The following is a 16,491-nucleotide window of genomic DNA, read 5'->3' as shown; positions in this document are numbered from 1 at the left end:
GTGGCACACTATCCAGTGGCAAAGCCACCTTACAGGTTTTTTCCGTCCCATCTTTCCCCAGTCACTTCTGGTTTTATTCTGCCTCCAAAAAGAAAGTGCTGTCTCCTCAGTTGTGCTGCAGACATGGGGCAACACTGAGAAGTGGATCAGGGAACTGACAGGTCTTTAAGGAATCACAGAGGAAAAAGGGTCCCTCATCCACCTCACAGTGTAGCCACCGAAGTAGCTGCTGTGGTACAACTGGAACAGCAGAGCAGAACAGTACATGGGAAAGAACAAAAAATTATGCTTCCCATCCTGATAGTGTGAGAACCAACGTTCTGGGAATAAGTGGTACAGAGCAGTCACAAAACCAACAAAATGCTTTAAACGGAGAGAAGTTTCAACTGCTGTCTCTGACTGGACCTGCAGTCAAAAGGGAGGACATCTTCCATGTGCAGACACTGGTATTTCATACTGCAAGCTTCCAAAAACCCCCGTGGCACTCCCTAGGTTTGTTAGTAAAGCCCTGGACCTCCCACATAGCTGAGCATTTGAGGAAACACATTATTACATCCATTAATTAATGGCAGGTTTTAGAATTACCTGCCATGTAATAAAACCTCTAGTGATGATTTAACTGTGTGTTAGCATAGAAAATTGAAAGTAAGGATGAAATATTTTGCTCTTTGTACATATATATATACACATACACACATATTCCCCCCACTCTAAACAAATTCCAGCTGGGACAGTTGTGTACAAAGCAGAAAACTCGTAACATCCAGAAAGAACAGCTCAAACCAGCTATTTTGCTTCAAGCCACCTCCAGCATGACCAAATCTGCTATTGGCATGTGACAACTTAATGGATGTGAACATGAGAGTTTTCAAATATTCTAAGGCTGTGAAAACAACCTAGAATTACTTAAAGTATTTTCAAGGAACATAGATGAAGGAGAGGAAAAGAGCTATGTTTTTGCTAATGAATATCATAGGCTTCTCTGTACATCTGACTTATCAAGGTGGCTGCTAGATGGATGACATGGATTTGCTTCGCCCTTTGGTGCTCCAGCAGACAACAGACGGAAATATTATGTAGGATAAATATCACTAACTAATCTAAACACAAAGGGCTACTGACATTTTTCCAAGTACAAGCATAAAGGAATTAATCTATTGCTGATTTGCCCAGGTTCAGTGGGAGGCTATCAGTAAGACTAGATTGCAGTGGGTAGGTGGAGGGATCAAAACAGGGTATGCGTGAAAACCTGCGTCATCAGTATTAGCTCAAAGGGTAGCAGTTGGATTGCGGGGAACCACATCCCCTATCAGTGGTTATTTTTACCAAGAGTTTCAATAATATCATCTCAATGCAGCCTTAGTCATGGGCCTGGGTTCTGGCACAGTAAGTGTTTCACAAATCCAGAATCAAAATGTGGAGTCCAGTGATGGTTCCTGCCCCTCAAAGCTGATGTGTTAACTGTATGACAAATGACAAGAAGCAGATGAAGGCTGGGAGGTAGAGCCCAGTGGAACCATGAAATGAAATTAAAAAATGACAGACTGGTCTCAGCTCTTCACCACCTCAGACATCTGCTGCCAGCTGTTTTGGTGGGCATTGCAAGAAACTGGGAGTTTGTGAAGGAGAGGTTTGAAAGAAAACAGGAAAGTGGATATCACAGACAGCTCCTCTCCAGTGTGAGAAGCAATATCAGAGAAAACCCAAAATGCTCACATGGGCATTTAACAAGTGGGAAGAAATGTTGAAATCACTGTCCAGTTTGATGCAGGCATCAGTTTCTGCATAAGGACTAAGAGCTGCTAGGTGAGAACAGGCTATGAAGAGGCTCGACAGTGAAGAAAAGCAACATCTCCTTAATAAGCCACAGAAGGGATAACAAGAAAACATGCAAAGAGAAGAACTCAACTCTGCTGAGAAGGAACTGGGGGCTCCTGGTAGACAGTGACTGGGCATGAGTGTGCCCCGGCAGCAAAGGCAGCCAAGCGCATCCTGGGCTGTATCAACAGGAACACAGCCAGCAGACTGAGAGGAGTGATTACCCCTCCTTACTCAGTACTTGTTAGACTGCATCTAGAGTACTGCATCCAGTTTTGGCCCCCCCAGTAAAGGAAAGACATTGACAAACTGGAGCAATTTCAGCAATGGACCACCAAGAAGATCGGGGGCTGAAACACTTGCCCTGTGAGAAAAAGCTGAGGGAGCTGGGTTTGTTCATCCTGGAGAAGACACAGCTTCAGGGGAACCTAACAGCAACCTGCAAGTACCAATAGGATAGACCCAGGCTTTTCACTCCCATGCATGGTGGGAGGATGAGAGGCAATGGATATAAGTCAAAACAAGAGAATTTCAGAATGGATATATTTTTCACCATTAGGACAGTCAAGCAGTGGAATAGGTTGCCCCAAAAGATTGTGCCGTTTCCATCTTCAGAGGTTTTCAAGATCCAACTGGATAATGACCTAAGCAACCTGGCCTGACCTCAGAGCTGACCCTACTTTGAGGACGAGGTGCGCCTAGAGAACTCCTGAAGTCCCTTCCAACCCAAATTAGCCTTACAACCTAAGACTACGAAGATGAATGAAAGCCAATGTAAAGATGTGGTGGGAAGGTAAGACAGGGTACTCCTTTGATTCCATATTGCTGTTCCTAGCACGCTGAACTAATACAGGTAACACTCTTCAACACCTTCCCATATCTGCACTTCTGTACAGTGTCAGACACAACCTCTCTTTTAAACAAGAGACAGACAGTCTACAGGACCAGTAGCTGTGGGACCAGTATCCTCACTCAGGTTTTGCTTGGGGAAATAAAAAGCTAAAAATAGCCAGAGAAAGAAAGCACTGAATATGTTTGGAAAATTCGTTACCTTGAAAGGCTGAGCACACAGGTCCACTTGTGCTCCAGTGAAATTGCATGTGTGTCTGAGAATCTGTTTACTTTATCATATGATGGAAAAGCCACTATATTACTCATCTGCAGTTCACTGGTATGTAAACTGCTTATTTTTTAGACTTGGACTTAAAAGTCCACAAAATTAAATTAGGATAGGAGAGCACTAGATATACCATTTTTCATCACTTCTCTCCTGGTTTTGAGGTATGCCTGAGTTTTGGAGAGCTGCTATAAATGTTTCAATCGTTACTCTCAGACCACACATTCCTTGTTTTCAAAACCACCCCCCAGACCCACCCCAAGACTGCTGATAATACTTTAAAGTACAGAATTGCTTTGATGGCTTGTAGTCATAATTTTTGTGGTCACTCATACTTCTTTATTTTTCAAGAGGAGATCAAGAGTAGATGTGTACAGTACAAAGTCTGGGAAGATGTTCTGATTGATTTAGAAAAAGACTTTTGCATCAGTCTCAACAGGTTTTTTGCCTTAAACCTACTCTCCTTTTCTGTCTCTTTCACCTCTTCCTGCCCTGCCCCGCCATCTTGTTTAAACTTTCTCTGTTTGCTCCCAGACTTTTTCATATTGCCCCCAATGCCCTAAGTACATCTCTTCTCTCTTCTACCTTCCTCTTACTTTGTCTTATCTCAGTGGTTTGGTTTTTGTTGTATCCAGTCCCATGTGACTGTCCATCCACTCTCTCTCTCCTCATTTCTAAGCCCCTATTTTCTTCTTTCCTTAGCTAAAGACAGCTAATTGTCTTTAGCCAAGAATGAGAATTCAAGTCCTGTTTACTCTCCAGATGCTTGCCTGTTGACTTTCTTTACCCAAGTGTTGATCAGTAAAACTGGCTTGGATCAAAGATTTTGCAAATGAAGTTTGTGGTTTGTCAGATTACACTCTTATTGCTTGTAACAGCCATTTTGAAAGTTTCCTCCGCTTCAGCCCTGCAAGGTGCTGATCACTCTCAGTTGGATCCCAGAAAGTACGGAGATCTCTGACCTGAGACTCTTTAGGCATGTAGGTTATGTTTGACTGAGCACAGGAACTATTCCATTGATTTAAATGGGACTACTTGCAAGTTTAAAGCTCAGCGTGTACTTCAGTACTTTGCCTGACTGGGGCCATAGGGCTTAGGTTCCTAGAGCTTCAATACCAGCAACGGCTACAAACGATATGAGCTATAACTTCCTGATGAGACAAGACTTGATGATCAAGTGATTTCTAATCCAATTGTGCAGCTCAGTGCAGCATCTCCACAATCAAGAAGGTATTTTTGCCTTCCTTCCATGGCTACCCAACACTAAAAAAAGGAGTTTCACAATGTTCTGCAAAGTATGCAGACAAACCTGAGATGATATACAGCACTGTAAAGGTTTTACTGATGTTCATTTAAGATGATCTACCTAAGTCACTCATAAGAAACCCAACCTTCCCAAAGTCATGCCAATAAAATGTTTATGCTACACCATCATCTATTCTCTGTTGTACCTCCACATGCATATACACACATTATATATCTTCAATTACAGTAAAACTAATTAGACAATAAATCACAGTTGAGGCTGTACCTCATTTGTTCAGACATCCAAGTTAAATTTACATAGTAATGGTTGCGTATTTGCCTTTAATAGATGCACTATTAGAAAGTAAACATAATAAATGAATAACCATTTAAGCATGGAGTTACCTAATCTTGATGAAAAATATCTGAAAATGTAGCAGCCAGTGAATCTATTTTTTTTTAATTGGAAAATAAAGATAATTACAGACTAGGAAGATAAATATAAATTATATGTAGTAGCATACTAATGATGGATCAGACAGACCCACCCTGTGCAGTGAATGTAATAAGATCAAACTGGTTAAAACGGCTGGCTTATACATTAGATGCTCTCCTTCTCAAGCATGGAATAAAGGATATAGACTAAGATGGTTTAATTTGCAAAAGTTTCCCCTTGGACCTGCCAGTGAATTTTATTTTCAGCATCTTCTAAAGCTTCAGGACAAGCTATACGTCTCCCAGCAACAATCAGGTATGTGCACAGGAAAGATGCACAGGGATGATGACTGTCTCAGAAAACGGAAAAGTGCACAGTAAGGTAAAAAAGTTGTACTGTGTGAATAAGAGGGCTCACATACATAGCAAATAGTGCAAACTGGACTACTGGATAAATCATTTGTCCTTAGAATAGGGGCTTAATTCCTATGACACAATGAGCAAAGGCAAATGGGAGTGAGTGAGGCCCAGCCTTTACTATCTATCTTGCATAGGAGAAGGATGAGCCCACTTTGATTTCCTTTCCCATATAAGGAATCACTTCTTTCCACACAACTTCATCTTTCTGAAGATACACTTTTTCTCATCTCTGCTAACCTTGACTGTTCACTATTCAAAGCTGAGACAGTCTCCTAGGTTAGGGCCACATATACCATTCTGGCTACAGCTGCGCAGGAGGTGAACAGTGTCAATTCAAGCTACTTGTCAGCTCTTCTCATTCCACTGCCAAAGGTTACTAGCCCCTCAGGTCTCCCAGCAGATCTGCTCTAGGAGCTTTGTCTATCCTGGTGCTATCAGAATGATCCTGGTTAGAAAGTCTATTATTTTGAGTATTGAAGCTAACAGGTTATTATGAAAGAACTGAGTTTGAAGAGACTGCATGTGCCAGCAGATACAAGGAAGGAACAGCCCCTGGAGATGATGGAAGGGGGTGGTAAAAAGTAGATGGTGCTAGACTTATTGCAGATACTGCAGAAAACTACAGATATTGCAGAAATGAGGAAAAGAAGAAAGCAACTCCCATAATCTCACAAAGGGAGTCTGCAGTAGGTGGGAATCTGATCCAGATTCCCTCTGTACCAGTGCTTCCCTTAAAACAGCATAAACATGCTTCTGCTTGACCTCAGTCTGGGCTACAAGGCTCATCTGCAATCAAAATAAATAATTATTTAAAACAACAGCAGCCACAGCCACCAGCAGCATCAAATGAAAGTGTCTTTGTGAGGACAGAATGCATCAGGGAGTCAATTGACACGACATGTCGCTTGCTCACCATGGCAGCGAAATGATGGAGGTTCCAGGAACCGTCCTGCTGCCAGAGCCCATTCATCTTAATCAACACCTCTGGGCACACCACACTTCATCTGAACTGTGAGTGCCTTCCTTCCCTAAATGTCATTTCATTTTTGTACCTGTTCTTGAGAGTTGTCAGCCCACGAACACATCTTTTTTTTGTAAGAATGCTGGCTCAGCATGAACCAGAAAGCGATTACATGCAACTATGCTCAGAGCCCTGACAAACACAGTCATAACACAGCGTACTAGATCGGATCCAAGCCATTTGTGTCATTACATTACGCCCTTCAGGTGCTTAGTCCTTCCTGCCCTTTCTGTCCTCAGCCTTTCATTTCACAGCCTAGGAAGAAGCCCTACACAAGTGATAGAAGGCAAGGTACCAGCCTCTGATGCCCCACACTGCTGTGACTTGTGTCAAATTATAGCTAGAGTGATTTGGTAATCCAAATCAATGCAATAATCTGATCCGTGGGGAGCAGCACTCTACATTGTTGTGCTGAGTGGCCACAATGGTACAAGCTCTGTCAGCTTTTCCCACCAGCTTTTTGACCTACTGAAGCCTGCACGCATATATTGAGCAACTGATGACACAGGGAAAAGTCTGACACATTCAGGCTGTTAAAAGGCACAAAACATATACTTTAAGTCCCAAGAAAATGCTTCAATTAAATTCCATTTTTGAACAAGAGTATATTTAGCCTAGCTATTATTAAAGGTTACTGCTATGTAGTGTGGACTTCATGTATTTGAAGAACATGTTAATGAACAGAAAGAAAAATATTTATGTTGGTGGATAACATTCAGATTATAAGAAAGGATGGGGGGAGTATCCAAAGGTTGAGAGGTCTATCTCAGTTAAGCACATAAAGGACGGACATTTACGCAGGCCTTCTGAGGCTGCAGGATTCAATTTGTGTAATGAAAGGCTCTCAGAACACCTGATCTGTCTTGGTTCAGTTCAGTCAGGCTGAAAAGTACTGCATGGCCTTGCATGCAGAAAATCTGACACTTTTTTTTAATATCCATTGAGATTTCTTACAACATCAACACTAGAAGACAGGCTAAAAGTTTTCTTTCAAATATGATATGAATAAACCATGTGATTCATTAATTATGACTCTTTAGAAAGTAGACAGGTACAGAAGGTCTGCTAACTTGGTTTTACAGCATACCTGAAAAAAAACACAGAACAGAAAGAAAGAAAAACTGGCTTATTAACTCCCATCACCCAAGATCTTATGGTAGCAGCAAAGATTATTTCACAATATTCTCATTCAAAGGGTTATTAACCCTTTAAAAAGCAATGCCAGTATGTACTAGATGTACAGTATTGAGCTTGAAAAAGCTCAATGTAAGATACTAGATGAAAGCTGGATACAGACTTCCTTTTAAACAAAAAAACAAGCTTGCCTCTAGTCTCTTATATTCAGAACAGAGTTGAAAAAAACATAAACTAAGAGTTAGGGAGAATTATTCTACCAAAACTGAAGATGGGACATCCAAGTGGTGTGTGTATATGTTTGTGTTAAAAGGGAAAGGAAAGGGAAAAAGGAAAAAAAAGTAAAAAAGGAAAAAAAAAAGAAAAAAGGTTCCTAAGAAGCACTTGATACCACATCAAAAATCTGTTCCTAAAACATTGCCCATATCCCTTCTTTAGAAGAGAGAAAGAAAAGATTGAAAATAATCCATCTTTCTACGTCTGCTGTCCCTCTCCCATACTCCTCATTCTCCCAATCTGTATACTCTTCATTGTCCTATTTGTTGGGATACAACAACTGCCAACACATTAATGTGATAAAGCAGTAAGTAATGGCCCAGTAATATTACTCCGGTCTTTCCCTTTGGTCCAAGTTAGAGCACAGTGGCAGCTGACAATTTCTCTTCCTTGAAGTCTCCCACCTATTGCATCATACCTCCTGATTCATGTTATTACTTCAAAATGTATTTCACCAGCAAGCCTCAAATTCACGACTCTCTCTACAACATCAGTTCTGGGTTGTAGAACTTTTCTCCTTGTTCCAAGTTGAACCAATGCTAGCTGAAACCAATGCTGCTCAGCAAGAAGAAATGCTTAAAGACCTACTAAGTCCTTGTCACCACTCTCCTATTGATGATACAGACAATTACCCAGCAAAACAGTGCAAAACTATGTGCTCCAAGTGACTCCTGCTCGGCTAAGGTTACCAAACAGCACCAATTTAAAAAACAAAACAAAACAAAACAAAACAAACCCCCACCAATTTCTTTCACTTTTAGATTCCTAGAAATCCTGTCCTTTCCTCTGAGTCTACCCACAGTAAGCTATGCCTCTGTCATCTTCAGATTCACTCACTACATCTGACTTTATCTGAAGCTGTACATGACAATGATACACAACTTAGAGAAGCTAGACACCCAGCCCTCTCTTTGGCTCACCTTCAACATCAGACCATATCATTCTGACAATCTGGGCCTTTCCTCAAAAACCCAATTTACTGCTAATATCAGTTTGAACCTTGGATCTACAATTTTAAAGCAAGCAAGAAATCTCATCTTAGTTCCATCAGGGATCAGATTGCAATCTATAAACCAAGCCACAACCTGTGCTCTTCAGGAGCAAAGCCAATCAGAAAGATATGGGCTGAAAAGGAGACTTGAGCACTCCTTATTGAAAAGAACAACATTCTGTAGGAGATCAGGGAAACCTACAAGCAGACCTACCTTCAGAAACAGTGGCAAAAACTGATCTTCTTTCTGTAAGTGGTAACTACAATCTGAATACCCCAACACCCGTACCACCAAAAAAACCCCCAAAACAAAAACCCAAACAAACAAACAAAAAAGCCCTAACCAAAAAACCCAACCCACCCCCCAAACCTATCCAAACACTATTTTGACTTTTCGGCTCTACCACAGAAGATATGCCAGAATTGCCATGAATTAAAAAATGGATGCTGCTACTGATTTGATGTGGAGACTGCTCAAATATCATCTAAGCATTATCACTGTTGATTTCCCCTTTGATATTTTCAATTCCTAAAAAAAACATAATCAAGCTGCTCACAAAGCAAGTAAAATGGTAAAAGGCAGCAGCAAAAATGTTTTGCTGCTTTAGCACTTCAGACTTCATCAAGCATCTACACAGCTATGTTAGCTCAACTCCCCCAAAGACTGGTGATGCCACCTAACTTGAACCTTCCTGTGCTCATGCTGAAGAATATCATGGAAGTAGCATTTCCACTCAATCTAGTTATGCTTGATTACTTTGCAACTACAAAAAGTAAAACAAGGTTGCTAACTAGAAAAATCACCTCAGTAGAGGAGTTACAAAAGAAATACAAGCTGAGCCTGCACTTTCCCCCCGCTATCACCTGGAGGAAAGAGCTGACATATTGAAGATGGCGAGGCACATTCACGAAGCATTTTGCCAAAGTTTAACAATGCAACTCACATTTACTTCAATCAATATAGAGTGAAAACAATGGGAAAAATCGGGAATTTGTTATGATATTTGAATGCTCAGCATAAAACACATTTCTATAATGAAACAGAACTATAGACACAATACAAGAACACACCAAAACCAGACACAGGCCTAAATCGATTCCTATTCTGGACAAATTTAGAATTTAAATATATGCTTAAGTATTACTTAGAACAGAGATATTCACTGGGCATCAGCAGCAATTCACAACGTTATCTGGTTGAAAAAAAAAGTTATCATCAAAAGCTAGATTTTATTGTGGTATATCAGAGAATCATGATAGCTGTAAAGCTGTTGCTTTAAAACCTACTCTGTTAATGGCACAGAATTTTAATTATGTGATATTCTCTAGGGCTACACACACTTCTTACTGACAGAAAATTATTATCATTTATATATTATTTTACCTGGAATTTTATTTTTTGCCAAATGTGAGGCACAATAAACTGTTTCAAGAAGCGTTCATCTTCACTCCAGAACAGTCGGATGTCAGGGATATTGTACAGGATCATGGCCAGCCTCTCCAAACCCAAGCCAAATGCCCAGCCAATTTTATCCTGAGCACCAGCTGCAATAAACAAACAAACAAGATAAAAATTCAAGAGCTTAAGTTCACAACATGAAAAATTGCTGATAAAATGTTCATCTATTTACCAAGGAAAAAAAGAAAAGTGAAGTGGCAAGACAGAAAAGCCTACAAGTAATGGCCAAATGAAAGATTTAAAGGCTACAGGACAGATCCTACTTCCATCAAAGACTGCAGCAAGACTGGGCACATCACAGAGTCCAGGAACCAAAAGTGATAATAAAATAAAGCCGCACCCTTGGCAATTTGTGTCCAAAGTTTCAGATAGACTTTGAGAAAAGCTGCATAAAGCTATACAGCACTTCCCTTTACTATCTTTAGAGCTGAGCACTTCCACACCTGACTCAGTTGTGTTTTATAAGACACGTAAACATGAATTTCCTGCTCAGAATATTTTACTTGGGCTGACAGACCAGGCCAAGCCTATGCAGCATTAACATCACTACAAACATTTGAGTGGATCAAAATTGCCTCTTTTGAGGCATCTGGCAGAAACAGAGCAATGGGATGTGAAGTGCTGTCGCATTAGCATCACACCTCCAACCAGGAAACTCCTGGGCTGCTGTCCCTGGGAAAAACCACCGCTCCCACATACACAAGCCTCTTTCATACAGCACTAAATATAAAAAGACAAGAATATTTAATACAGAAGAGCTGTACAGATTTTAATGACACAACATTTCTGTCAGGAAAGTAAATATTCATACCTTCCTTCATTTACAGGGCAGGAGCACTGCGTCATTAAATGGGGATTTTTTCGACACCAAGAACCAACTCCATGTTTAGTCATCATCCTACTGGTTTTAAAATAAGCTGAGCCCAGCAGCTCTGGTAAAGGCTCAGAGCTTTTTAAAACTTAAACAAATGCCTAAATAAACACACTTATGCTGAAATGATGTGTGACAGTCTTGACTCTTCACCATCAGCACTGGCAGTGTGCTGCTGAGTCATATAATATCACTGTACATCTCACAGCTATCCAGCTAGACCAAGGCCATACCTGCCTCCCCCAGTATTAATTTAAACTCTAATTTTCTGGAAACTTTGAACTCAGCAACTTCCTCACCATCACGCAGGAGGCTGGAGGCAGAAGTCTACTTTCTGACCCCTGTCTCTGCTACCAGAAAGGAGACAGCTCTGGTTATTTGGGGGCTGATGACATCCTGAGGTACGCTGTCACATTCAATGCTGAGACGAAACAGTCCAGATTCCCGTTTAAATACAGGCAGGCATAACAAGCTTGGGAAAAGAGACACAGTCATCATTTTGATTCTTTTAATTAATTTGAGCCTGCCTATTTCCCTGGAATACCAAGTCCTTAGAAGAACCTCTCTGTGCCTCATCTGCAACCTCAGCAGTATTGCACTGCCACAGGAATTTGGTCAACTTCACAAGAGTACTTCCCAGAGGAGACTGGATATTCTGCCTTGTCCCTTCTCGTGTGCTCATAGGCAAGATTTTGCACTTTCTGACCTCTGAAAGTAGTTTATCAACTGAATTGTGGAAGTCCTGAGAAACAGAGGACTGAGGGTGAACTCAAAAGGTACCTCATGGCAGAGCTGCTCAAACTAGTATGCTTAGACCAACCAACAGACTTTGAGATAAGTCAACCTAGGAAACTTACAATCCATGCTACATTACATGAAGAGTTGCATTATTTGTTACTGTGGATTGAGTTATTTTTAGAGAAAGGACAGTAACTACACAGAATGTATAGAAATTTGTGTTTGGGAAAGATTTTGAGCTTAAGTGTAAGCCACAAACTGTTTCTTTTCCAAGCTGGAAGTACTATTACTCTCCATACTCCAGTATTTGAAAGTAATTATATTTTTATGGCTATGAAGAAGGGAAGATAATTCATTGCAATGGTGTTGCTTGCCCAAATTTCCAGCTTGTCTTTCTTAGATCATCAATTCCTGCCTCGGTACAAAACTCCTATTCATTTCAAAAGTGCCAGACTTTCACATATGTATGGGTACTTCTGCAGACTGATGAACACAGTCCACCCTCTTCTCCAGAGGCAAAGTAGAGCACCTGGAGCAGTATCCATGAGGGTTCTGAATGGCCACTGCTTAATCATCAGTGTTAATGAACTCACTGATGCTCATCTAAGTATACATGATGGGGTTGATGACCCTCCTTCCCCACATTAGTGATGATTACTAGTAGATTGGACAGGAAAAAAAAAAGGATATAACAGAAGATGAGCAGAATGGGTATATATTCTGATAAGCAGAGCTTTATGTTTAAGATTTGTGCTTTTTTAATATTTTGATGTAAGAATGGTTTTTGTTGTAACTCTTTTTTACTCAGACTTTATACCTAATTGATTTGCTATGCACTTTTATTCTGCAAGGAATGTTTTGATTTTACATCAGCAATTTGTTTGTTTGTTTGTTTTTGTTTTAGGAGGACTGGGACACATCACAGGTTTTTGCACTATGTAGCAGACAAAAAGTTCTTTACCCAGCTATCTGCTTAGCAGCTCAGAGCACTGTCATCCGAGATATGAATAAACACCTAGTTGCAGAACTTTTGGATGATCCTCATACAATTAACCTCCAGATCTCAAACTTCTCAAGTGTCGACAGTCAAAGCCATATCAGTGAAGCATTCCCTCTACTCAGAAAAAAAAAAAGGGGGGGGGGGGGGGGTGTGTGAATTCAGATCATTATAATTCCTCCTCAAATTGGCCCTGGCAAATCTCCACTGCACTTTGCATCTTCAGTTATTTTGTCTCTGATCTCTTCTCCAACTTCCTATTTGTAAAGCTCCAAGTTAACGTAGCATTGACTTAAAGCATCTGAAGAACTACTTTGGGGAACTCAGCAAGACTAAAGCACTCTTCTAAACATATTTCTGACTGGAAATGACCAGGTGGCTTAGAAGTTAAATGTGCAGTTAACCACCCTGTTGAGTGAGAGTGCAACCCAAAGCTTTTCACAGTATGTATATATGAATACACTGAATTTTGGCAAGTAGTATGCAAAGAAGTCAAGTGAATGTGAGTCAACATGACAGAAAGAACAAACACAGAATAGCTTTAAATGTGGCAAAAAACAAGTTGACGTTCTGATGAGAAGACCTGGCCAAAGTGGCAGATTCCAGGGACCTGGTGGGGCAATCATAGCATCACTGCTTGAAATAACACAGCCCAATGGATAAAGCTTTCCTGACATACAAGCCTTCCCCAACTGGCCCTCAAAGTTTTGTACGCTGCCAGGCTCCTGCTGCCTCATGTGAAAAAATTGACTACCCACCAGATGAAAATTGCTGGAAGCTTTGCATGTCAGGTAGCCAAAGATGGAAAAGGAAAGGATAAAATGGTTTGACTGGCTTCCCACACTGGGGGCTGAGACAGTCTAACCTGACTCCAGAATGTTGCACCATCGCAGCTGTGTCTTACAAGGGAGCTCAAGAGTCCTTATCTTCCTTGAGAAGTCATATCTATCTGTCCTTCTTTTAAGCTTTGAGCCCAGATGAATCAGTTTACACTTAAATGTAGACCAGTCAAGCCATTCTCAAAAAAACACTGTTAAATGAAAGCTAAATTTGATCAGTCAGGATGGGAAGCTTCGTAATTATCCACTGAGGCATATATAATGACCTGCCAGAACTCATGGATTATATCCCACTGAATCGACAGAAATACCCACAGACAGAAACATTTACCTTCTCAAAGAGTGTGAGGCAAGACATTTTGCACTGTACAAGATTTTTAAGATGTTTTGCAATGCGGTGTTAGGAGCAGGTTGACAAAACTTTTTTGTTATACACTTCAGTCACACTTATTTTTATATCTATGCTGGCTTTTATTTAACAATTTTTGCTACTCCTGTAAAACTGCCAATAAATAAATCTTTCTTTCAATAGAGCCTAAACTGGGTCTTCAAATTGTTATACTCAGCAGTTACTGAGAAGTGAAAGAAATTAAATTTTGATCTTGGATTGAGGCAAAGTCAGGAGCATACAACAGCCTGAATACAAGGTGTTCTTCACAAAATGCCCCCGAATTAATATACCCAAAGTGTGTGTAGGTGAAACCTGGGATGAGTTCCAGAAGCAAAGACCTGAATTTGATCTCCTGCTTTCCCTGGACCAAACCATGGCTGTTAATGGAGCAAATTCAGGAACTGAAATGGTGGGGAGAGGGGTGAACAGATTCTCAAGGACAGACAGACTACACATCACATTTTATAAAACAAATCAGTGCTTTAACTATGTAGAAAGTAAGTTATAGACATAATGAACATGTGACGACACAAAACATCAGGAATTCCTGAAACAAAGACCTATACCCACATTTGAGCCCTATGTGATTAATGGACAGCTTATGAACAAGGCTTTGAAAACCAGCTTCTGCAAAAGAAACATTTACTTATCGCAAGAGACTAGGAATACATATTCTACACGATGGCCACAGCGATGAGGTAAACCATGTTTACCTGTGTTAAAAATAAGCAATTTTAAATTATTTCCTACTCCAGATAAAGCTCCCATATGTCGGGAGTCAAAGGTTTTACATGAAAAAATATACTAAGGTGTATAACACAGAAGAGCTTCTGAAAGTACAAGGTCAGGTGGCTGGGATGTTAAGCAACCGAGGCCAAAAAGCTTACTGAAGTTTTCTTCTGAACTGCTCTCTTCAGCAAAAGCAAAAATCAAAACCGTCATATTATTCTCTAACTCTGTTAAATTGATGCATTCAGGCTCCCGTGTGCAATTCAGTTTAAATTACCTCCTAAAATAAGGACTTGGCTTTCAGACTATGCATGCTAAGTAAGCCACTCCTCAAGAACTCAAGAAAAGCAGTAAACATTCAATTATGCCTATTCTGTGGAAGAAGAACTTATCTTTCTAAATCTCATATGTGGAATAATTTTCTAACAATAATAGTCACTTTGAGACCACAGTTTTGTCTCCTGGGTCAGACTGATCTGTTCTGTTTGCTCCACTTGAAAACTAAGCAAAAGAACTTTAAAGGCTTTGATTGAGTTTTTAATATGTATGTTTATTTTTGTTCCATAATCAAAATAGCTGGGTACATACTAAAGGAACAGCCTATTTAAAAAATTTCTACCGAGGGAAGCCATCCACTAGATTCAACTTTATTCTAATATGTAATTAACATATATTCTACCATTTTATCAATATTTTACCAGGCCAAATACCTGGGAGGAAAATGTTTCTGATCAGGAGAAATGGATGACCAGAGCAGAAGAGGACAGGAAAACTAGATTAACAAGAAGAGAAAAGAACGAACCAAAGCAACAAGAAGGAAGAACTTCCCCTATTTTTTCCCATGTCGGACTGATACTTTTATTTTCCAATTCTTTTATCTTTCTGCTTCTGAAATTATGAATTCCTCAGTCCTCCTCCCCTGCTCCTTTCCATCTTCCTATCTTTGCGCGTGTCAACTTCTGACATTCCCACAAGCCCTCCTAAGCATTCACAACAAAATCAATGACAAAACCACCATTAAACAGAATCTTACTTTAAACTTCAGATATTTTTCCAAAGTTCATAACCATACACTGTAATAATATTCAACCTTTCAAACTGTAGAAGATAAAGTATCCACTTAACTCCCAAGAGCAATACAAGATACTAGTCATTAACTACAAACACTTTTATGGTATATGGTCTTCCTTTTTCTCTGTACTTCAGTCTACATATCTGAACAAATGGCTTGCTTAGTTTTTGAGTTTTTTTGCTTTACCCCTGCATATCTCAAGACTGGACATTCTCCATGGAGGACAGTGCAATTTTCTGTCCTAATTTATGTCACAGAGCAAAAAATGAATTGACACTCCTTTGGTCTATTTCCCCTGGCTCTGCCTGCGGGCTCCAATATTGCTCTTTTGTTCTGTGTATGTAAAACCAAATTCCAATTCCTTTGGTAATGTTTTGTTCATTCAGGCAAAGTTGGATTTTGAGGTTTTGGGTCTTTTAATACTGTAAATCTTCCCACGCATTGAGGCCATGTAGATTTGGAAAAATAAAAGCAATGAAGAAATACATGAGGGGCTGCCACTTGGCAGAAAGACCAAGTCTACATTACAGTTCAAAAATTCAATTACGAATCTCCTTTTCTCTGGGGTATATAAGTACAGCTGGACAAATTCACTTCATATATATTCATTGCCCCCAGATGCAACTTTCTTGTCAAAATTTCACCAATACCAAAGCTGATTGTTTAGTGTCTTACAAAATCATCTTTTCTTCCAGAACAACAGGCAGAGCAAGGAACAAGAACACAAAGACTACCACAATGTGATACAATCTTCAAGAGATTAAGATATCCTCAAAAAATACAGAGGCAGCAGTTTATATATAATAGCATGGGACGCTATCAGCATCTGTTTGATATTCCTGTTCAAAAATCAGAACACCTGTATATATTGAGGTTAAAAACTGTGTTCAGCTGATAGCAGCACAGTGTCATGGTTACTCTGAAAGCCTGACACTGCA

General features: G+C 40.0%; 1 protein-coding gene across 12 annotated transcripts in view; it reads right to left on the bottom strand.

The window, feature by feature from the left end:
• FARS2 (phenylalanyl-tRNA synthetase 2, mitochondrial) overlaps positions 1-16,491 on the bottom strand; it is a 249,560-nt gene that overhangs the window by 93,592 nt on the left and 139,477 nt on the right. For all 12 annotated transcript variants that reach the window (XM_069809022.1, XM_069809029.1, XM_069809018.1 and 9 more), the window contains one exon: positions 9,842-10,002. In XM_069809022.1, the coding sequence (XP_069665123.1) occupies positions 9,842-10,002 (161 nt within the window). The remainder of the gene's footprint in view (positions 1-9,841; positions 10,003-16,491) is intronic.

Source organism: Haliaeetus albicilla, chromosome 21 (assembly GCF_947461875.1).
Source record: "Haliaeetus albicilla chromosome 21, bHalAlb1.1, whole genome shotgun sequence".
NCBI classification, from domain to species: domain Eukaryota; kingdom Metazoa; phylum Chordata; class Aves; order Accipitriformes; family Accipitridae; genus Haliaeetus; species Haliaeetus albicilla.
This window is presented reverse-complemented; position numbering and strand designations above follow the sequence as displayed.